Source organism: Sycon ciliatum, chromosome 8 (genome assembly GCF_964019385.1).
Source record: "Sycon ciliatum chromosome 8, ocSycCili1.1, whole genome shotgun sequence".
Classification (NCBI taxonomy): Eukaryota; Metazoa; Porifera; class Calcarea; order Leucosolenida; family Sycettidae; genus Sycon; species Sycon ciliatum.
In genome coordinates, this window is record NC_088650.1 from 18,777,720 (window position 1) to 18,802,047 (window position 24,328).

At 47.3% G+C, this 24,328-nt stretch overlaps 2 protein-coding genes across 2 annotated transcripts; one reads left to right on the plus strand and one right to left on the minus strand.

Moving 5' to 3' along the window:
• Positions 1-1,941: 1,941 nt before the first annotated feature.
• Positions 1,942-9,492, plus strand: LOC135823610 (collagen alpha-2(XI) chain-like). Its single transcript, XM_065336455.1, has 2 exons — positions 1,942-3,024; positions 9,427-9,492. The coding sequence occupies exons 1-2, from the start codon at positions 1,942-1,944 to the stop codon at positions 9,490-9,492; spliced, it is 1,149 nt and encodes a 382-aa protein (XP_065192527.1).
• A 3,259-nt stretch (positions 9,493-12,751) lies between these two features.
• Positions 12,752-22,764, minus strand: LOC135823611 (uncharacterized). The gene is made up of 9 exons (XM_065336457.1): positions 21,914-22,764; positions 19,933-20,088; positions 19,300-19,519; positions 18,891-19,033; positions 18,377-18,484; positions 17,770-17,869; positions 15,754-15,789; positions 15,372-15,437; positions 12,752-12,958 (listed from the first exon to the last, which is right to left on the minus strand). The coding sequence occupies exons 1-9, from the start codon at positions 22,435-22,437 to the stop codon at positions 12,752-12,754; spliced, it is 1,560 nt and encodes a 519-aa protein (XP_065192529.1). The 5' UTR covers positions 22,438-22,764.
• Between the last annotated feature and the right edge of the window lie 1,564 nt (positions 22,765-24,328).

Below are 24,328 nucleotides of genomic sequence, written 5' to 3' on the forward strand. Positions count from 1 at the left end.
CAGTGCTGACGAGTTGTCCTGACTTCACTTCCTAGAAGATGGCTTCCCTATACGAGCGAAGGATGAAGAAGAATTCCGCTCTTCCTGCTGACCCTCCTCGAGTTGTGCTCTCTTCGAATCCAGTACCGGCTAAGCGTCGCTATGCATCACCTGCTCCTACCAAGCTCCACAAAGAGATTGTGGTGGATGGGTTTCAGGAGGACATGCAGCTGCCCTACAAGTTATCTGGTAAATCCTTCTACAAGCCTGGATATAAGATGTACTTCCCTTCGGGAGCTCTGCCAGCCTGTGGTAGTACGGCAACAGCTCGCAAAGATGCTCAAGGACAAGTTTACATCGAACTGAACGAGTCCACTGAGTTCATCATTACGAACTTGATCAAGACTTGTCCATCGCTCCGTGACACTCTCCGAAGTGGACGTGTGGAGAAGATCATAACCAACTTCTATACATCACGTTCGTCCGACGGTCAATGTCGGGTGTACATCAACGGTGAAAACAAGCTAGTCCCGACCAGCTCGTTTGAACTGGATGTGGAACAAGATGTATTCATCTACCCCGGGGCAGTCTCCCTCGACACTGACGAGCAAGTGATGAAGGTACGTCTTGCTGTTGCTCCAATCATCTGCATCAACGTGGAACCCAGATGTTTTCATCGTGCTCTGGACGCACACATGGCACTTTCTATCACGGAGCTGAAACAGCTGACTGAGAGCTTCACATCATTATGCAGTGTCGTCGTCCAACAAGACGATCAGCTGGTAGAGACCTTCCAAGAAGTCTTTAATGAACTGCCTTCTTTATCACACAGCTGATCATTCATTCTTATTCTATCCTATACTATCCTATACTACTTTCTACGTCAATACCTCATGATACAAATTTAAAAAAAAAAACTTCTAAAGAACAAGTATGGGTGGTGTTGTGTCGAGTAGTACGTCCACGGAAGAGTGCTGCCTTGCCTCTTCGGACTCTAGTATCCCCACTGCTACTACTAGTGGAGAATGGGTTGCAGGATGTGAAAAGAATGGAATTGGGAAAGATGAACCAGGGTGATCTCATGTGAACACCATCAATGAATGCGTCATTCATGACAAGATCAATCATGTCAAGGTTACATCATCTGTTTTTGGCGGGCTTGATGGTGATTGGTTGACAACTTTGCATTTTCAACCCACCCCATTCTGACTTGTATAAATATGCATGCTTGACATGCAGTCGAGTCATTCCTTCACCCGATACAGTATTGATCAGTTGCCTCGTGTCTTCGCATTCTAGGAAATGAATTCCCTTTACGAGAGATGGTTTCACGTTGCAAAGAGTCTTAACGGATCGGCTGACCACAAGACTCACGAATGTCAGGTGTGTCATCTGCTAGTACGAGTTGCTGACCATGTTCTTGCAACATACGCAAAGGATGAAGGTGAATGCTCGGAGACTCGTCATGCCTTTGCCATTGACCATTTGTTCGTTCGTGATTCGACATTGTTTCACGTGTGGACATCTGCTAAACATGTCGCTATGAAGAGACCTGACATTCTCAGGTATGCTGCGAGCTTTACTGTTGGCGATGGTGATCGTGAACAAGCTGAACGACTTGAAAGTTGCATATGCGGCATCATGGAAGGTTTATGGAGTCATGCGTCAAACGACGTCGTTGCCCTGGAGATGACCTTGGCATATTCAGTCACTCTGTTGGACATGCTGGCACGGAAAGGCGATCGTGCGAAGGTGTTGTTAGCACGAGATTTCCTCATGAAACACATTCATGAACAATCGAGGAGGAGGATGAACGGTCGACTCATCAACACGATGACTGTGGCTCTTGTTTGTTGTGCATTACCTGTTGTTTACCTGTTCTTATGAGCATCATAAAGATTTATTTGAGAAAGAAAATATTTCCTTTCATAATTAGTACAGTGTGTGTGTGTGTGTTTGAAGATGGCGTACTGGGCTACGCATTTCCATAGGAGTGATGGTGATGAGGCCTCCCTCAAACACATGCAAAGCATGCGGAATGACATTATCGAGATGCAATCGGTTGTGGGGAACGAAGACACCGAAAACACCTTGGTTCATGATGTGGAGAAACTGAAAGAGGAGAAAGCCGATGAGAGCAAAGTGGAAGATGTGGAAAACAGATCTACGCGCTACACAGATCAAGCCATAGCAACTGATGAGCTGCACGTTAGAACAGACGGATCCGTGTCCATGGATGCTAACCTCGACATGAACGAACATTCAATCTGTAATTTGGCGTACGACGATAGCTCTTTGACATGTGCTGTCCCTGCCGGTTGGGTCAAGAATGAAATCCGTCAATCCTCATCGAGATTGCAACACGACATCGACGCTGTGCGCAAGATGAAAGGTCCTCGTGGTGATCGGGGATTGGGATGGCTTAGTGGAGGTGGCATGCCGCTGAACTCTGTAGGGAGAAATGGTGACTTCTACCTCGATGCAGCCACGCTGATCGTGTACAAGAAATTCAGCTCGAAATGGATGGCTTTCGGTCGGCTTCGTGGACCAAGAGGTGAAGCTGGTCCACGTGGGGAACGTGGATTGATCGGTCCTGAAGGTGAGACTGGACCTAGAGGAGGCGATGGACAAGGTGGTGAACGCGGTCAAAAAGGCGATCAAGGAATACCTGGTCCAGAAGGTCCCAGAGGTAAAGTTGGACCACGTGGAGAACGTGGATTAGTTGGTCCTGAAGGTGAGATTGGGCCTAGAGGAGAAGATGGACAAGACGGCTCACAAGGTGAACGTGGTGTTCAAGGTGATCAAGGAACCACAGGTCCCGTCGGTCCCCAAGGAACCATCGGTGCAACCGGTCCTCCAGGAAACAGAGGTCCCGTGGGCCCCCAAGGAATCGTCGGCCCCATAGGTCCTCCAGGAGCCAGAGGTCCCGTGGGTCCGCAATCAAATCAGAACCTATCCGATCCGTTTCATCTACTACCTCTCATTCGGAGAAACGCCTACCTCTACATATACTCTCATCCTAGCAGATTTGAATCCGTCACCAGGGTGAGCAGAAACAGATACAGAGGGGGAAATATCGTTGACATGAAGGACAAGAGAATCAACGTGAACAGCATCGACATGTTCCGAGACGATCACTTCTACCTCAACATTACACAACCCAGCCAAGTTTCCATTAGAGAACGATTCGTCAATCTGTTTCACGACAACATGTCTTTTGCAATGTTCCAAGTAATTCAAGTGGACGCACCTGACCCTAGAAACATGTCATTGAAGGCATTCGATATCGATACTGTCGGAAATTTCAGCTTGGATAGTTTGTACGTGTTGTTCACTGCCACCCACATAAGTGGCAACTACTTCACGCGTCCCGGCCATTCATCATTCAACATACCCGTTTCGTCTGTAGTCAGCCAATTATCGGCGGCTTTGGATAAACCTGTGTCGAGTATGACGGATCTCTTGGGTACAAAGTGTGTCATAAGTTACGCTCGGAATTCAGAAGGCCTATTCACTCTATACGTAAACTCCATTTTGATACATTCCAACTTAGACACTGTCCCATTTTCCAGGACCAATGGAATCGAAGATTGCAATTATAGCATTGGTGGTACTCAATTCTTCAACGGCACTTCATCAAAGTTGTTCTGTCATTTGCACTTTGCAGAGAGTTTATCTTCTCACACAGTCCAGCGCATCCACACAGAACTCATGGCACACTACGATATATGAAAGTGCTACTTTGATTGTACATAATATATAGCACACATGCTACACTACATTCTTGAGATGAAAATGAAAAATAAAACCTATCTATAGTGAGTGTCATCACAACACCAGAATGTCTGTGATATTGACAGTGGCGAACAACACGTCGGGCGTGAGCAGGGGATTGCACAAACCGAACTTTACTCTAAATGTGAAGGAGCTCGATACGCGTGATAAAGTCCTGCATGTTGAATCGGCTCAGTTTGAAGTACACTTTGAGAACATAGACGAGGCAACGAACAAACTCTATGTGGTACATGGTGTAGAAGAAGAAGAAGAAGAAGAGGATAGACTTTCCATCAAGACGGGAACATACAGCGATGTAGACGATTTGGTGTCTATTATCAATGCCACTCTGAAACGAGCAGGACACGGAGACATTGTGTTTTCCTACTCTCGTCACACCAGCCGCATAAGTGTCTCGGTACCCAGGAATAAACGGTGCTTGTTGAAGAAGGACTCACCCGCATTGGTGCTGGGTGTGGGCACTATTCTCAAGCCATACACGATCGAGGGATCTCACACGTTCCCGTTCGCTGTGGATCTGACGAAAGGCAGAAGACTTGTCCTGCTCTACACCGACCTCATTGGACCTGCTGTGGAGTACGAAGACAATACTGATTCGAGGGTGCTGAAGACTTTTCTTATTCAAACCCTCAACGGTTTGAATAACTACGTGTTCGGGAAAGAAGACAAACGACTGCTGCTTCCACACGAAAACGTGACTAGCATTTCGTTCTGGTTGAAATTCAACACCGGTGAACACATTACTTCCGGATATCCCGTCTACCTTGATCTTCGGATCACCAACACAACTACTTAGATGGATCTTCCAGATGTTCGTGTCCGTCACGTGCGTGACATGGTGGAGGATATAGCAAAACGAAAGAAATTGGAGAGCGAAAAGGTGCGTTGCCGGGAGAAGTACGTAATTTACAACACTGCAATCTTGTCCTTTCTCATACTCATTCAAACCATTCTCAATATCCTTCAAGGGAGTGGTGTTGTATCTGGAGAACATCGCATTCGAATCATCGCCATCAGTAGCACGATCATCGGTGTGATCATGGCATGCATTGGTAAACACGTTCTCGACACCAAACGTCAGCTTGTCAAGTGTATTGAACAACTGCAGCAGATGGAGAGAGCTGAAGACTCGTTCATGTTGGAATTGGGCATTACTCTGGAAGATGGGAAGCTCACTAACGAGGAGCATCAACGATTGATATCGATGATGAACGACTTTCGCAAGACACTGGATATTGGATCTTTGAAAAAAATTCACCCCTATTATAATGTGACTCGCAAGAATGGCACAGGAGATATACTCACCACAAGCTCCGGAGTCCTTCACGGGACTCCTGACCAACACGAAGATCGTTCAGAAGAACATCCTCGACAGGACGGAGAAGAAACTCTCGTTGCTTGAGGGTAGACGCGGAGTACGACTCTTTTCCACAGCAGATCGATCACCACCATCCCTGAACAATGAACTAGACATCTCGTCGCCGAATTTCATTGCTCTGGGGGAGAGCTATTTCATCGTGAAAATGCGCTATAGTGTCAAAAACAATCTCAATAACCAGCCTGGAGACTACACGCGATGGGTGTGCACCACGTCACCAGCCTTTTCGTGGTTCAAGAACATTCGAGTGGAGATCAACGGAACAGAGGTCACGCAATCGAGTAAAGTTGCCGACATGCAAATGGTTCAGCATATCCTCAGTCTAATGGAAAGCAGCAGCGAACGCCTTCAGTACGTGGACTCGGATCTCTACGGTCTACAGAAACTGGATCCGCAAAGAGCATTGAGAGGTGTGGATTTAACGCCCTATCAACTTGGTGTGAAGCGTAAGCATGGCTATGCCTTCGAAACAAACGCTGCAAACGCTAATGCAGCACAAGCACCGGATTTCGTCGATGATTTCACACTCAGGCGTGCACCCACCGTCGAGCTTGTCACCAACGAAGGCTTCTCCAACACGGTTCAGGAAAATGCACTTCGTGCAGCTGTTGGACGGTTTCAGTACAAGCTGAGACCCTTCCTACCGTTTTTCAATCAGGACGATGCTTGGTTACCCCCGGGTACACAGGTGAAGCTTCGCTTTGATCTGCCACAATCCGAGCTTTCCAGATACATCATGCTTAGCGATCAAGGCGGTGGTGCCAACAGTGCTCTGAGCGTCGGTGATATTGAGATCGATCTACTCCAATTGGACTTTGTGTACACTACCTATCGCATGGAACCCAATCTCACCGATCGTGTACGCCTTCCCAAACAACTCTATCCACACGTGGTGCCCTCGTCTCATACAAAAGAGCATTTCAGATGATGCTGGTACACTGGAACTGCTTCACAATGCGGACATTCCACGCAGGATGATCCTGTTCTTCACAGATTTGACTCATGGTACACAGCCAGCATTGGCTGGAGGTCAAGCATCGCATTCTTCGAACAGACTGGCCATGATTCATGCAAATCTCAGTCAACTTCGTGTCACTGTCAACGACCAGACGCTCTTTGACAACCCGCTCAAGTTCCAGTGGGATGTGAGTCGTAATACTGAAGGGCAATACTTCTACGATTACAACAAATCCTCCTACCTGCGTGGCTACAATCTGGTACAAGACTTTTTCGGCAAGACGTATGGAACGCAAATCCCCATCACCGCTGCAGATTACTGCAATCACTACTTTATGGTGCCTATCAACTTGAATCTGGATCGGACCACAGACAATCCAAGATCGAGAGGAAATCTGTCCATCGACTATCAATTTAGCGACGTGACAAACGCCCCCGTGAGGAGACCTAGCGAAAATGGCGCCTCGATCAAAGTCAACCTTCTCTGCATGGACAAGTACTTGTACACCATGAGCAAAGATGAAGGTATCAAAGCCGAAGTTGTATGAATTAATTCCGACCTAGTAGTAAAAGGGCATCATGGAAGGTGGTGACCTGGAGACCAGACATCGTGTCTACGGTGGTGATTTGAAAACATCGAGTCGACAACACGGTGGATTCTTCTGGAAAAAGAGCTTCTGGAAAAACCTAATCGGTGCTGGACCGGATGAGATGGAAAAGCAGATGGCGGAACCCACGACAAAACAAGATGCAATGCAACGCGGTGGACTTGGACCCCTGGCTGCCATGGCAGGAATGACACTTCTTCCCATGCTTTTGGGGAGAGGAGAGTCCGGAGACATTGTGGAAGCGCAAATGAAAACAGCTTACAACCCTGCCATGCACCGAGGAGGTCTAGCCATTCCACCAGGATTAGCCGCCAAGGCCATACCACTCCTGACGAACCTGGCTGCTCCCTTGGCCATGGGTACCATGGCATCACTGGGTGACAACGTAATGGATAAAATATTCGGCAGAGGAGTAAGGAAGGGAAGCTCAGCAGGTGCCATGAAGCGCACTAAAAGTCGTCGTCGTCGGCATGCACCGAAGAAGATTCGGCAACGAGCATCTCGAAAAACCAAGAAACCAGCTCGTCAAGTTCGCTCCAAAGGCCGCAGGGCACGAGGAATAAAGAAACAAGGAAGGGCCTTGTTCAAAAAACTAGGACATCGTGCCCTCGACGAAGCTTCATCGTTCCTGTCTGCACCTCGTAGATCCCTAACCCGTCCTGAAACTCCATTTGCTCAAAAAATTCGACAGAACATTAACAGTGCAGGACCGTCTTCTATGAGTTCCGCTCACATCGGTCCATCCTACAACATCTGATCATGGACTTTATCTCGCTCCTTGGACAGGAAATCGGGAGGAAGAAAAAGACTAGTCCCGTAAGGAACGACGATGTTCCGACCACGGCCACTGCTCGACACGGGCTGCACATTCCTGGTCTTCAGTTCGAGTCTAAGGATTGGTTCACGGAAATCATTCCTGCTCTGAAATCCTGGGGTCAAAACGTATTGTTTCTGGGACAGAGCAACATGGGTAAATCCTACTTTCTCATCAAGCTCCTGAAACGTGTGCAACCTGAGCGTATAGTTGTCATCTCCAACACGCCGGCCGATCAGTATCGTCTCCCAAGCCTCAAATCCTTCAAGCATTACAGCACCATGCCCGAGTGTATCGAAGACATGGATCTCCAGCCTAACACCTATGTGATCATTGATGACATCAGAGTGATGGGTTTGAAGCACGGCAGCCAAAGAGAGTGTCTCTACAAGTTCTTCACCATGTACAGTCATCATCATAAGTTGAACGTGTTCTTTCTCTCTCAGAGCTTTGATAACATTAAGGACATGAAGATCAATGCAAACTTTATGTATCTATTTCGCTTCACTGATAAAAGCAATATCAAGCGTTATCTCAATACTCTGTTTGGTGGTCTGTGCACGAAGTCATCCATTATCTTTAGATTGTATGAGAAGTTATTGGCGGTGTGTCGCAGACCTATCCTAACCATTGATTGCTCTTCTAATCAGTACTACACGTATTGCGAAGACACTGCATTAAAGGTGACTTTTGAATAAAAACCTCGTTGATGTGTGTGTGTGTGTGTGTGTGTACGATATTAGTCGAAGAGTTAACCGAAAAGTTAGCCGAAAAGTTAGCCGAAAAGTTAGCCGAAAAGTTAGCCGAAAAGTTAGCCGAAAAGTTAGCCGAAAAGTTAGCCGAAAAGTTAGCCGAAAAGTTAGCCACAACATTGAAAAAAATTCCAATCATGAATAAGAATGGAGCATCTTACGGTGAAATTCTCAAATGGGCTACCGAGTAGTATACAAAGAGTGGGACTCAGAAAGGGATCCTTCTCGATACCCAAGCGTAAAAGGTTGCAAACCTTGCAGTTTATGACGAAACATCCTCAACACATCATTAAGAAGAGAGCAAATTCGTGGGAAGTTCTCGGTATACCACCACTCATGCGGCAAAAAGGAGGTAATAACTACAATGCATACTTGAAAAGCGTTAAGAAAGTTCTTTCCCAAGTACCAGATCACAGTTTGAGCACCTCCACCCTGTTGGAACTGCAAGCCGATCCGCGAGTAAAGCGTCTATATGACACCCACTTCAAAAACAATCCCGATCACATCAGTTACCCGTCTGTGAGAAATGTGATTGCATCCAACATACTCAACTATGATTCCACTACCGATCAAGTTCGCGATTCCGTTTCAGATGTCAGGAAGAAGAGAAAGGCACCTTTAACATCGGTGCCTTTCAATCTACTACAAGATCATGAATTCGACCGATGGATCCTGCAAATCCTGGACAGTTTCCTCCGGCATACAAATATACCGGTAACCTTTTTGAAGAGCAACTATTTCACAAGCCGATCACAACTGCTGCAACTCTACGATGAAGATCGACTGAGGTTCAGGAGTCGGGTGGAAGCGGCTGCGGATGCCCTGAAGACGCAGACGATGAACGACTACACTACTCTGGTCAACGAGACGAATCGCATCTACATGTCCAGGTACCCGTTTGCAGCCATAGCAGGTGCCATGGGAATCAACAAACACGTCGATGGGTTCCTTCGATCAGAACGAAAGATTCAGGAACTAACCACCCTTGTGATAGCTATACCGGGATCACAGCTCAAGTTTCAAGATCTCAACGATATGACTTCCACCTATGGTAGAACAACAGAAGCAAAATTGATCCATCCCGAGCATTTCATGATCAGAGCACAAAAGGTGATGGTGGACGATGCATCATTCATTCAACAGGTGCTGAAGGACAAAAGCAGGATCACTCGTATCATCAAGGATATCCTGAGCGGACGCTCCATGTGATCACGTGCCAAATATTTTCAGGCTATGATCAAGAATGGACTATCCTCTCAGCAGTGCCGATATCAAAGGAAGATTGAATGGTGTCGGAGGGTTCGTGGGCTGCACGAGTTACGACCTCTTGCCACCCTTGAACAATGGAGACTTTTGTATCGTCAACACCGACAACGTTCTACCGGTGTACGATGCAACGGAAGGCGGACATCATTGGTTGACCGTGTGTCGCGAGCAAAACGTGATCCTGGTTTTCGACAGTTTCGGACGCAGTCTATACACTATGGAGCAAGATTACACTGAACCTGCACTGTGCGATTTCTTTAAAGAAGCCTACGCAGACTGTAAGATCATCACCAACACCCAAGCCGTTCAAGACAGAAGCACAGCAGTATGTGGATGGTATGCCATATTGATGGGAAAGCTATTTTCCAAATATGGTCTGGATGAAGCACTTCGAATTTTCCGAAGAGTCTTTGATGATGACGAAAAGCTGGAAAACGATCAACTGGTTCTCAGTTCAGGTGCCCTGGAAGGTGCTGGAGCCTTTTGGGACAACAAAGTGCAAAAGGCAATTCAGGATGGAAGACGGAAGAAGAAGACAGAACCCGCACAGTTCCATACGAAACTGGCTAACGAATTGCACAAGCCCAGACGAGTGCATTTCAAAAGACGCAAGGTGAAGAGCAGAGCAATTGACCATATATGGAGTGCAGATCTCGTGGATATGCAACGGTTTGCCCGAAGCAATAAGAACATCAAATTCCTGCTAACAGTCATCGACTTATACAGCCGCTATGCCTGGGCAATGCCTTTGAAATCGAAGACGGGTACCGCCGTGAGAGATGCGTTCGATAAGATTGTCAGTACATCCGGAAGGACACCGCTAAAACTCTGGGTAGACGAAGGCAAGGAATTCTACAATGCCCCCATGAAACGATGGTTATCACAACACAACGTCATCATGTACAGCACCCATAACGAGGGTAAAGCGGTGGTGGTCGAGCGCTTCAATAGAACGTTGAAGGCAAGAATGTGGCGTCAGATGGTTATCACAACACAACGTCATCATGTACAGCACCCATAACGAGGGTAAAGCGGTGGTGGTCGAGCGCTTCAATAGAACGTTGAAGGCAAGAATGTGGCGTCACTTTACAGAGAAATCCACGAACAGGTACCTCAATGTCCTACCTCATCTACTAGACCGCTACAACCAGTCAAAGCATAGAAGCATTGGGATGACACCTCACGAAGCATCGAACGGTAGAATACCAAAAGATGCAGATCAACAAGACCCCCTGCAGTCAAAACCCAAGTTCAAAGTGGGTGACGAGGTGCGCCTAACCGTATCTAAGCGTCATTTCGAGAAGGGCTACACTGCGAACTGGACGGAGGAAGTATTCGAGGTGGATGAAATCCTATCAACATCACCACACACCTACAGGATTCGTGATCTGATGGGAGAACACATCATCGGATCGTTTTACGAAGCAGAACTGCAACACGCCAGAGAGACCGGTTTGAGATTCGACAAGGTGTTAAAATACAACAAGGATCAACGTCTTGTGCAATGGAAAGGCTACACAGATAATAAATTCAATACCTGGCTCACAAAGAAGGATGTGAACAGTCTTCGGTCATGATTCACAATGTCATTCATAATGAAAAATAAAAAATAAATGATTGAGTGCTATGTACAAGCTGATGGCGTTCATGAGAATTATCGCATGAGTATGAGGGGTATACTGCTGGACACTTTCACGAGTGCGTTAGCACGACGAAAAATATAAGGGATACGGTATGTACAGAGTACGAATGGTATAATCCAGTTATCCCATGTACTATTCCAAATAGAGCGCGATCAGCACTAAGACATGTATCGATTATCCCACGAGTACGAGCAAGAGTACATGTACTCTTGGTACGAGGGGTACACCGCTAGATATTTTCATGAGTGCGTCAGCACGATTGAAAATATAATGGGTACGGTATGCACAGAGTACGAATGGTATAATCCATTTATCCCATGTACTATCCCAAATAGAGCGTGATCAGCACTAACATCTCCCTTATTTACTCTGTCGCAAGACCCGGGGAATATTCGTGCTCCGAGCGGGGAATATCGCTCTATTGACAGTTGAGTCCTCTTTCCAAGATTCCTTTTGAATTCCTCTCTACCATCTCTGTGTGAGAAGAGACCACGGAATTCCGTATATGTATAGCATCCACCGATCGTGCAGTTCGCTGTGATGTCATTGCACAGTGTATGTATATTATGTGCATGTGTGTGTGTGTGTGTTTGTGTGGTACATGATGCATCCTACAATCCACTGTGACGTCAATGCACACTCCATGATGTGCGCATCCATGGTCCGTGTGCCTTACGTATTTCCACCCCTGAAAATATATGAAAATCAAGTACTATGAGAGTAAGAATTATATGAGCAGAAAGCTAGAAAAATCCTCCGTCTCATCGACCTTTCAATAGAAGAAAGGCATTCACATCTCAATCTGATATCATAGTCGAAAGATTCCAAACCCGAACAAAAAAGACTCACCATGACGGGGGCGTCTTTCCGCTTTCGAAACACATCGTGTTCTCCAAGGTCGTCACCTCCCCGTGGCGTGACCCCTTGGTCTTGTTTGAGACGTCTAGACGTAGCCTTGTTTACAAAGGTCATCGCGGCGTGAACTTTGACCTCGAGGTGAAGTAGTCTCAACCTGCAGTTTCATTATCGACTCCTTCTTGCAGTGTGAAGAAGCTAAAATGGCGTGGACATTTTCTGAGACGTGCAGAGCAGAGAAATGGTATTTATTTTCATGCGATAATGAAGAGTTCTCAATCCGTCGCCTCAGTGCTAGCAAGACAACCAGGGATCTTGACCCGATGATAGCACATCCCAGAAGATTCGATATGTCACCACTCACTGCTGCTGAGTATATTATCTGCAGGGTCACCAGTCTGATCTTGAATGTGAAGAATAGGAAACAGCACCTTCCTAAAATCGTCATCGGTGGTGTGGAGGACTACGGAACTATTAGTGAGACTGATGATGGTGTCATACTGCGAAGGTGGACTGATGGTAGACACTCATTCTACAAGCTTAGTGACATGCGTGACGAACCGTGCTCTCAACACATCATCGACCTCTTCGCTGATGCAACCTATTTGGATTCCAGCGACGTAATGCAACTTGTCAAGGAGGTGAACGAAAAATGAAGTCTCTCGAGTTGATCGTGTGCGTGTACGACGTAGTACCAAGGCCGTTCAACTCCGTGCCGTTGCAACAAGAGTAACGCGGATTCGTGTGCGAGTTGGTACGATCGACATCGGCGACGATGGATTTATCTCCAAATTACCCGAGTCGACTGTTGACACGATGGCGGTGCAAAGGAGGTCGTCGACTGACAGTTCCATTGCTGACTGGGTGGAACCATTGGTGCACATCAGAGCGTCCGACAACTCCACCTCGTACTGCGTGTCACGGAAGAGATCATGGGTGAATCCATCCTCACACGTATTCGAAGAGTAAACTTTGTGGTCTCTCATCCAATACCAGCTTGATGAAATCAGGACAACAAGAACTGAATTGTACTACCTTTCTCCTCCACTCCATTGCGATATTCACTGTTCGTTCCATTATTCTTTGTAATGACATGTATCGTATCTATCAAGAACTGACCTTTCTGACGTGTGTGCGAGCAGGACCATTTTTGAAAAATTGCATGGGGAGGTGGGGTAGGTCACGGAAAAAACTTCATGATAAACACCATATTCAACATTCTACTTTTTATACCCACTCCCATCCGGGGCAAGGTGGCCCAAAAAAGTGAGATTCAAACCCACATGTGCACAACACATATTTTCAATAATACCCCATTTTTTGGGGTCAGGGCACCCCCTGGCACATATTTTTATCCGCAAAAAAACCGGGCCAAAAATTATTTTCACCGCAAAAATGGGGTACTATTAGTACCCCATTTTTCAATAATACCCCATTTTTTGGGACCCGGGCGCCCCCTGGCCCAGAACCCGCTCGTACATTCCTACTTACGCGTATGCGACACGGCAGTAGATCGACACTGCCTGGACTTGAGAGCTACAGCACAGCCTCAGTACAGGCCAGGCGCCAGTCGATCGCACTTGCAAGACAGCGCATTTTCACACTTTGCAGTTGACAGCGCACTGGCAAGTACAGTTTCCAATGGTTTCGCACCTTACTGAACCTGGGTCGCGGTCGCTTACAGCAGATTTGAATGCAGCCACCGTGCATGAAATCGCGGTCGCTGGTCGCGCACAGCAGATGGTCGCTCTGGACAGATCAGTTTGTATGTGAAACCGTCGGTGCACGGAAAATCGGTCGCTAACGGTAGATGGTCGCCTACAGCAGAGGTCGCTAACGGCAGATTTGACTGTACATGTACCGATGTTTGCACAACCCATATCACACCGGACTACTTCCATAGCATAATAACAATTCTCCTCGCGATGAGGGGCTTATCCTTATACCCAACCCTATTGTATACACCGTCAAACCTCGTTAGGACGAATTTCAAGGGACTGAACACGTTTGTTTGTCTTATCCGGAGTTCTTCTTATCCAGATCTGACAAAAAATTGATATGCATATCAAGTGGATTGTATTTGTGTGAAGGTGCATGGCACATGTACAGTAAAGCATTTATTCATAGTGTAAGCCAGCAACAGGTACCGTTAAGTCTTGTATAAAAGCCGCACTTGAATAGAAGCCGCCCTCGAATAGAAGCCGCAATTTTGGGCCCATCAAATCACACATAAGCCTGGTTTTAGTGTTGACATACATAGAAATACCTGTCTTGTATAGAAGCCTGTCTCATATAGAAGTCTGCAAAATGTAACCAAGAAAGTCAAAGAAGCCGCGGCTTTTATACAAGACTTTACGGTACATGCACTGTGAGTACAATATGCAATGACAGCATGTCTTCAGCCTTGTACTGTCGTGGACATCGGAAATCCAGTCGATGGACAGGGGCCGGTGCCCTTGGCGCGTACAGAACATGGCATGCAGCGTGTACAGTCATGTTTAGGTCGAAGCGACCGGTGCGGCGCTGTAGCGCATGTGTGTACTGCTTACCCACGGCTGCATGGCCAGCACCCTGGGGCCGCTAGACGTGCGACCGGATTTCCACGTCCACAACAGTAGCACGTTGTCTCGCCCGTACAAAAGACCTCGACCATCGGAAAAAAACTACAGCCAGCGCATGCACGTGGACCCATAGTTCGTACTACGCGCTGATTTTTTCTAATCATACTTGAAATTAGTTTGTCCTAACGAAAGTTCGCCGAACAGGAGTTTGTCTTAAACAAATGATTCTGACTCGATATGATGCCTGGCCAACCATAGGATTCGGCCTAATTCAATTCATACTGATGGAAAGTTCGCCTTATCAGTGTTCATCCTAACGAGGTTTGACTGTACGTGATTCACCGCGAACATGTCGATAATAACAACATAGTAGTAATATGGGTAACGAGAGCACAGTCCGCATACCGTAATACCAAGAGTAGATAAACAAGAGTGTGCAACTCCGGATCTCTCCTGCACAATCTGCAGATACCCCCGCCCATGGCGGAATTTTTTGTTGACGTCACCTTTTTTTTCAGAGAAACGCGCATTTCGCCGCAGAGCAGTGTGAGAGCACGTGCTGCGCACCGACCTTGTAGTGTACAGCCCGGCCAGGTGCACGAGGGAAAACGTTCCGAAAGACTCGCAGCGCGTGTGTTGTCGAAAAGATTACGTCAACAAAAAATTCCGCCGTGGGCCTACCCATCCGCGAGTTGCACACTCTTGTTTATCTACCCTTGGTAATACTGGTGAATACAGTGCACAGTGTCCACCGCCGACTTACATTGAATGAGATCTTGTTGAACGACAGTGGATCAGGCACGCGCCAGCCTTTGTTACTAATACCGATCTGAGCACAGAGCACACCAAGCAAATGCACACACGCACACAGACACGCACACAGACACACACGCGCGCGCGCGCGCACACACACACACACACACACACATTCACACACACGCACACACACACACGTGCACGCACACACACGCACACACGTGCGAGCATCATACAACAAAGTTCACCAGAGATCAGAATTCCTTATAAGCACATGCTTCAATCCATTTTTTAAATGCAACCTTAATCACACGCGGCAAGTGCATTAGTTAAGGCAAGAGCTGTTGTGTTACTTGGAGACAATACCATATACATTCTCTTAGTCTTACCATCAGATGTGACAGCTCCTTAAACTGATATGCTTTCTGTAGACATGAACACGTGCACATGCACACACACACACACACACACACACACACACACACACACACACACACACACACACACACACACACACACACACACACACACACACACACACACACACCAAGGGCTCAGAGAATCAGAAATACAGGCCACACCATTCACCAACAACAAACTGCAGGCCAGCAACCGCAAGTAACCACCATCTCTTCCAGGCTTGAGCTTGGAGCTATTCAATAAACAACTTCCTTGACGGCTGAAAGAATACAGCAGCTAGCAACAGCACACGCCACACTCTCTAAGATAAAGCTTCTTTCAGAACAAGAATAAAGCTCTGGCCTTGCAGCTAGGTTTTGCAATGGCTCGGTCTAGAAAATAAAATAGATACACAATCAGGCATGCTCGCCAAATTATGATAAAGATTTCTTCAGCCAAACTCGGCCTAAACTGGGTTTGGAAAAGCCCGCACCTCACTCAAATTTCTGAATGAACCGTAGGAGCCAAATTATTCGGACGTCCATCTTATAAATGAAACCTGGGTGTTGGAAGCGGCACTGACTAAAAACACCTACACATCGCCATGCTGTGAGTCATCAGCCCAGTGTGGTGTGACGTTCAGCAACATTGCACCAAGCAACATACTTAAGAGTGCAGTACAGGGAAAGTGTGAGGCAAGAGGTGAGAACATTACAAGGAAAGCGAGAGGGCCAACACCACAGAAACGAAGCAACGCGACTGTGTAAACTAGTGCCGTTCGCACGCAACTACATGTACTTCACAGGAGTCCTCATGTCAGATTTTTCTACTATCACCTCTCTATCTCTCTCTAACACCATGAGATGGTGACCTCAGAGGTGGAAATCTTGAAACACACTTGTAACATTCTATTAATGTACAAGTTAGATAGTTTCCTAACCACAACTAAAACAGCACTGTCATTATGTGCCATTCTAGTTTCTGGGACCATGATTTTCAAACCAAAACCACACTCGAGAAGTGAAAACAAAGAACAACAAAAAGAACAGAAAGCCTGCACATGGCATAAAGAATCCAAGATGGGTGCCGTGACATCATCAGAGTCTACAGTGAAAGGAAAAAAGGAATGAGTTGCTGAGTCCGGGGTTTGAACCTGTGAGAGGCGATTTGTATGAAACCGTAAACTTAGGTAAAACTACAACTTGGGAAAGACAACAAGATGAGAGGACTAGTATTAAATTACTATCTTGGAATGCCATACACTGTACTCGTACACGTACAGAAAACCTGGTTTTTAAGCGACAACCCTACGGTGCAAGCAAAAGCGATCGTTAAAGCCAGGTGGTCTTTAGAACCAGGCCCCACAGTATGTTTGTGTAGAACTGTCGGTGCATGGAAAAGCGGTCGTTAAGAGCAGGTGGTCGCTAAACCCAGAGGTCACTTACACCAGATTTTACTGTACTTCAAGTAGACGCGCGAACTTTTTGTTTGTTTCTTTCTTTCATTCGAATTCGTTTAGAGCACAGGCAATTCTGCCTTCTCACCAGAGGAAAAAACCTCCGGTTCCTACTAAGAACGAACTAAAAGTAGCTGATTTGAGGGGAGTAAAGCGCAGCCACACTTGAAGAAAAATAGCACATCGCTTTGTAGCTAGCGCTGAGCTTTCATGGTCGGTTTGAGGAAGCTGCAATCCATGCTTGTCGTGGGACATTCATCATGGTACGAGTTCCATAGAAACAGTTGAGATAAATGTGAAGAAACAAGGCTGACTAGACACCAGCTAAGTACACGAAATTTAAACAGAGAGGTTCCAGGCTGTCCAATAGAGTGCTCAATGCCGAAAGGCAGAGCTAGGTCCAACAAGAATAAGAGTGAAAGGATGAAAAAAAGTGTTTTACTCCGAGTTTCATGCACTAAGCGACCATGCGTGAAACTCGGAGTAAAACACTTTTTTATCCTCTTATTCGTGTTACACGGAGTTTGGGTGGGTTAGATGGTCAACTTACCGGAGTACGGATAGTGTAGACGTTGTAGTGGCGGCGAAGGAAGTTCACTCGTTCGTTGGACACCTCATCGGCCGTCAGCCAGAAATGAGGCCCGACCTCACTGTAAGCATCCACATCAGATATCCATGTGATGGAACAGAAAGAAAGAGGTTGTTTAAAATATACGCGAGTTGTTGCCATATCCGAGGTTGTTTAGTATACACGAGTTGTTGCCATATCCGAGGTTGTTATTTGCAAGGTTGACTATACCCTAAGGACATTATTCGACGGCAACACTGACAACAAACGGATGAAAGCAGTTCAAATACAAGTAAAGTTATTTAGAAAAGCGATCCTGTCAGCTTTTCTATTATTGTGTCGACACTGATGCCCATTTTCAAAGGTAAGGACCTGTACCAAGAGTCCATAACCCCCAGAGTGTGCAACGCGCGATAGGGCCTTGTCACGACTCGTTTTCGCAGCTACATGAAAATGACGTAATGTTGAAAACGAGTCGTGACAAGACCCTATCGCGCGTTGCACACTCTGGGGGTTATGGGCTCTTGCCTGTACCAATAGACATAACTGACAAAACTTGTTGTGTGGAGTGTTAGAACTTAGAACATACCCTCCCAAACTCTCCACCAGACTGTCCAACATGGCCAACAGATCAGTGTCGGTGAGCGAGGAGCCGTAGAACATCAGCGAGTAGTTTGACGAGATGTACTGTAGCAATCTGGGATAGACGATACCAACACACGCACATACATGCTCACACACACACACACACACACGCGCGCACCATGGACATGCGCACGCACACATATATACAAACACACACACGCACACACACAAACACGCGCACACACACAAACAAACACACACAAACACAGACACGCACACACACACACACACAAAAGTCAAAGACAAAGGGGAGCTGCAGACACACGCGTGTGCGTGTGTGTGCTCTACGGCAATAACATGAGAAAAGGACAAGCATGAGAAGTGCTATGCACACCGGATCACATGATTAGCTACGGCCTATTTACAAATGTCCGAGAACAACTTGGCACTGTGCAGCAAGAAAACACAGAGACATTTGCAGCCACACATGTACATACACACACAGCCACAGTACACACCTAGTGAACGCAATACCATGCACCATGAGACGACGGTAATCGGCGTGTCCGGCCACAAGCTCTGGCCGCCCTTTCAACGTGAAATCGCCATGAAGCTTGAGCAGACGCGGAGGGTTGAGTCCAGCACGTAGCTCGGCAAACACCTGCAGAGTATAGGGAGAAAGCGGAGAACACAGTGTACCCGCAGCACATGAGCCTGGAGCAACAGTAGCAACAGAAAAACATCAGCACACAAAGCACAGAAACCATTGTAGTTTCGACTAGGCCTTTCGTACCATAACTTTTCAAGTCGAATACAATGGTGATTAACACGGCACCAAGCAAGTCCTTTTTATATTAAACCGGAAAAAACATCAGCACGCACATCACCATCACAGCAGAAAAAACGACAGTTTTCTTCATCCCATACCTCCTGCACATCGGCCCGGTATCTGACAATCGTTCGGCTTGCACGGCGATAGAAGTGCTGAGAGCTTGGATGGTCGGCGTCCCACACGTCAAGTGGCTCCTTATCTCCGTTTGCGTCCTGTAATAGTTCAAATGCAGCCTCCAGGAAACTGTCCCAGTTAGTGGTCATGACCAGCGGCCAAGGTCCGCTCATGAGCGACACGGGTAACTGTAATGCCTGCCTGTTTTGTCAACATAAATACACACACACATGCACACCACACACACACACACACACGCGCACACACACACACACACACGCGCACACACACAGATACCCACGGATTGCCATCATTTCAAGCAACATGCAGTACGTTCCAGTGGTAGCAGTGCCAGAAATCTAAGAATTAATAAATATTGAACCAGTCGTGAATACGCTCTGACCATGCAACTGTCACTCTAGTCGCAACGACCAGCACTCAAAGACTGTCATAGGTCAATCCCATGAGTGCTATTGTTAGTTTTGTAAGCAAGACTTTTAATAGCAGCTTGTTCACGTTGCTCCTACGGATGCGGAAAACTCGGCCTCCCGCCGTGAACCATGATTTTTGTTCACATTGACAAGAAAAGTGTGTACTTAAAGCATTGCTCTTACTTTAACTTGTCGTTATGGATAAGACCAGGCGTGGGCTCAGCAAGGAGCATGGGGCCCAGCATGTTGTCCACGTCATCCCCATGCTTCTTCAGGAACGTACGGAACACGGAGAGAATCTCATCCGCCAAGTCGCTCGACACGACGCGCGACTTTTGCCTGCAACGGGCCCACAATTACACATGCACACACACACACACACATGCGCGCACACACACACATGCACACACACGTACACACACAAATCATGTACATGCACATAATACATAGGGAAACGAATTGTCGACACCGATGCAAATACTGTAAGACCAGTAATGTTAAAGAACATTTAATTCCCGTAGCTATGCAGAAGACGTTACTTCAGTAACGTCTGGCGCTAGCCAGGGTCCACACAGCTTTAATTCTGTGTTTATTTGTTTGTTTGTTTTGTTTGTGCCATCGGCATGCCTGGCGCTATCCCGTACCTGTCCCGTACCATCAAGCGAATGAGTATGTATGCGAAGTGTATCGAGGGAATGCATGCAGGCCGATAGTGCAGTGCATCGAGCATTCAAGTGTTACGTAGTGTAGACACGATACTGGTCAAGCGAGCTAAGACAGAGATCCTTGTCGCCAAGTCTGTCGAACCAGGCCTCAGTCAAACTGACTGTTTACGAGTGTCCAGATAGCGCGCCGCGTGTCAAGCGTCGCATCCTGAGAGAAATCTGCATGCACCGGTATGCTGTGAAGTATGGCCCACGTCCACTGCTCTACCGAGTCGACTCCTAACCTCACTACCGGTAGTTGTAATGAATATTCCCGGTTCCTTCCAATTCCCCGCGTGAGTAACTTCGATAAGCTTGTGTATCGTGTTAGTCATAGGTGCTTCTGCCTGCGCATCAAGCTCTTAGGTGACGCTGCCAAGGGCATGGTGTACCTACATAGCATCGGCGTTTTGCATGAAGACATCACGCCGTCGAGCTTTGCTGTTGGCGTAGCGCAGAACGGCACGCCCAGCGCCAAGGAGATTGACTTCAGTCCGAGGGGTAAAAACAAGGATTGTCAACATTGGCGCCCAACGTTGGCTCTTAATAACCCACGCCCACCGCTCTACCGAGTCAACTCCTAACCTCACTACCGGTAATTGTGATGAATATTCCCGGTTCCCCCCGTGAGTAACTTCGATAAGCTTGTGTATCGTGTTAGTCAATGTGTTCCCACTCATATTCAAACTGATTGAAACGTTTTTGCAATACAATGATGTCGCCAATCAATAGAAAAAACATTTCCATCAGTTCTAATACAGGCCCGTCGCACCGACTTTGGAGGTGGGGCAGCCATGGAAGCGGGGTCCGGGGGCCTTCCCCGGGAAAAAGTTCAAAAATTGAAGCCAATTGCAAGCATTTCTGGGTATTTGGTGCCATTTCAGTGTAACTACAATGAAAGACTTTTTGATTCTGCAACAAGTCAAGAAGACGCTACGATCGGGGACAAGAATTCTTCATTATCCTCCTTAGGGAAAAAATTTCAAAAATTGAAGCCAATTGCAAGCATTTTCAGGCACTTAGTGCCATTTCAGTGTGACTAGTGCAATGAGAGACTTTTTTTGATTCTGCAATAAACCACGATCGGGGACAAGGATTCTTCATTATTTGCCACGTTTGGGCTGAGCTGCGATCTTCGCGCTTAGTTGCAGTGTGCTCCAAAGAAAAAAAGGAAAGAAAAAAAACGGCCGCCTCAGCCGCTCCGGCTGTGACGGCCTTGTAATAACATGTATGTAAAGCATAGCGTAGGGCCCTGAGCTTCCAAGCTCTCTTGTGTTTTTTACGATTTAAACGAATTAAATAAACAATTCGTTAACATTTGAGTTCGTTATGCACAAAACGATATGGACCTGTACAGTCATTTGCCGGTTCTAAGACGGAATACGTTAGAATTTCACCTCACTAACCCACAAAAATCCGGGGGTCGTTAACTTTAATTGGTCATACAATAAGCGCAATACCTTTCCAATGTACGCTTGCCGGAACGTGCTGACCCGCCGCTGGATGATGACGACTGGGATGACGACGACGGCGGCGGCGGAGCTGCGGCCGCCTCGCGTGCTATGCGCGCGTTTCGCTTGTGCACCTCGTCCCTCAGGCGCTCGGTGGCCACCATGGGCGCAAAGCCCGGCGCGCTCGGGTCCAGCGTGATGCCGAGGTTCTCTCCCACCTCCTTCAGCAGTGTATACCAGCTGGGCAGCGAGGGCATGGACATGCCGGCCCCGATGAACGGGATCACGCGGTGCGCTCGCACTCGCTGCACCAGCATCTCGTAGGCGAGCTGGTCGGCCGCGTTCGGCGCCTGCTTGCCGGCAATGTCCGCCGTCGTCTCCTTGTTCGGGTCATGGCGCCTGGCCCGCGCCATTCTGCGCACTCGTGGCTTGCTGCGTACGCGCGGCGGTTTCTGCTTCTTCAACCGTGTCTGGTCGAATCCCTGTACATCCACAGCAAACGGCAGAGAACGTGGCGGCGCTGTTGAGGCCATGCTGGTGACGTCACACTAGCGTGACCAACTCTAGCAGCTAGAGCTGGGTTGATTGAATGCACAGGTTTGTACTCAAATAGCTCAACAGAAAGCCCGCACTAAACAATTATCATTCATTGTATTTCAAATCTCAGCGCCACTGATCACAACGTCGCTGGGTAATAGGAGCCAAGGCTCGCGCTACTCATGCCGATCGTTCCTGCAGTGACGTACGAATACTAGTGAATCGTGTCCAAATGTGTTCTCCCCTGAAAATCCTGAACAATTCAACCACTGACAGGGTGACAGAGTACTATTACTTCGAGTACGGTTGTGGTGCCAACATAAAATGTGCCAACCTCAGAAACGAAATAATTATTTCGCTTCACAGCACACACATGCAGCATAAGCAAGTACAGACATCGACAGTGCAAAAGAAACTCACGTGCTTGATCAGATGGTCGAAAGCCAAAACCAGGCAGATGCGGCTTTACTTGCCCTGTCTGCTTTTGGACAGTTCAGTTGCGAAGTGTGTGGAAGCGATTATTTTGTAAGAACGGCTCGAATATGATCGTACTTCGTAGTCGTCTCGCGCAGTTCGCAGCTTCGGTCGATCGATTCGTGACTGACCTGGACCAGCCTGTATCAGGAAAACACAATAACAATGTACTATAGCGAAAACCCGACTCACATAGCGAACGGGGGAGCCAGGGGCAAAACGGGAGAAAAAAGCGTCTGGCATTAGTGCATAATGCATCAATTGGAATAATCGTAGACCCTACATGAGATTGGTTGGTCACGCATAGAATAATTCAATATGCGGGCTAGAATAGTAAGCAAGCAACTGTGCATTCACTGAGAACAAAGCAGTCTGGGTCCAGCATGCCACAAACCCGAACACCTGCATGCATCTGCTCTGCGGAAGACCGGAAAGGCGGAAAGAGATTCGACAACTCAATATTTCTGACATACCTAGTACCTGTCTTGACGTAAAACCACAAGCTGAAGAGCTGACGTGACGCGACGTGTGACAGAAGCACAGATGTTTTCCCAATCGAAATGCGGAGAAGAGTGCTTGCTTGAGTACAGAGCTCAAGTTGAGGGGTCGCGAACCCAAATTTTCTACGCACTGACGACTGACGTGTGCATGTGGAATGCGCCGGATCCGCGGATCGGGCCACATGGCGCGGGTACGGGAAAACAGAACGCACGAATACGGTACACATTCGCATACGGTATGTCTATACGATACCGTACGCCAGACTGCCTGAAGAGGATATTCATCAGAAAAATTGGCAGATTCGGGACCATTCTGGCTAAAAAAAGCATTGAAATCAGCAGAACCGAGCTCATAACTCTGCTAATTCTGCTCATCTTCCTGATGCCATCACCTTCACACATGTAACTACTGAAGTATTACTTACTCGAAACGTTACAAACCAGATGCAGATAGATTCTATTTTTCTATACTCCAAGAGCTAGTAGTTCTACTACATTTATATTGTAGAGATCGGTGTCAGCGGTACAGCACTACAATGCCAATGGTTCCACAGCTACCTCACTAAGGCTGTGTTTACATGAGAAATTTCAACCCGGGTCGAGTTCAGCCCGGGTTGAAAGTCTGTACGATAGACAAAAGAGGTGAGCGTTTACATGAAGACAGTTGACCCGGGTCAAATACTGATATGCCGCCCAAAGTCCACTTCTCCAGTCCTGTATGGTCACGTGAATCCGTTCGCGCGAAATTTGCATCTGCAGTGCCGTTCAAACCTGGCGCGAGATACGCACAGAAGTACGTTTGTACGAATTTCTTGACCCGGGTTGATTTCAACCCTCCCCTTGGGGGGAGGGTTGAAATCAACCCGGGGCGAAATTTCAACCCGGGTCAAGCGCAATGCGTCATGTAAACGCG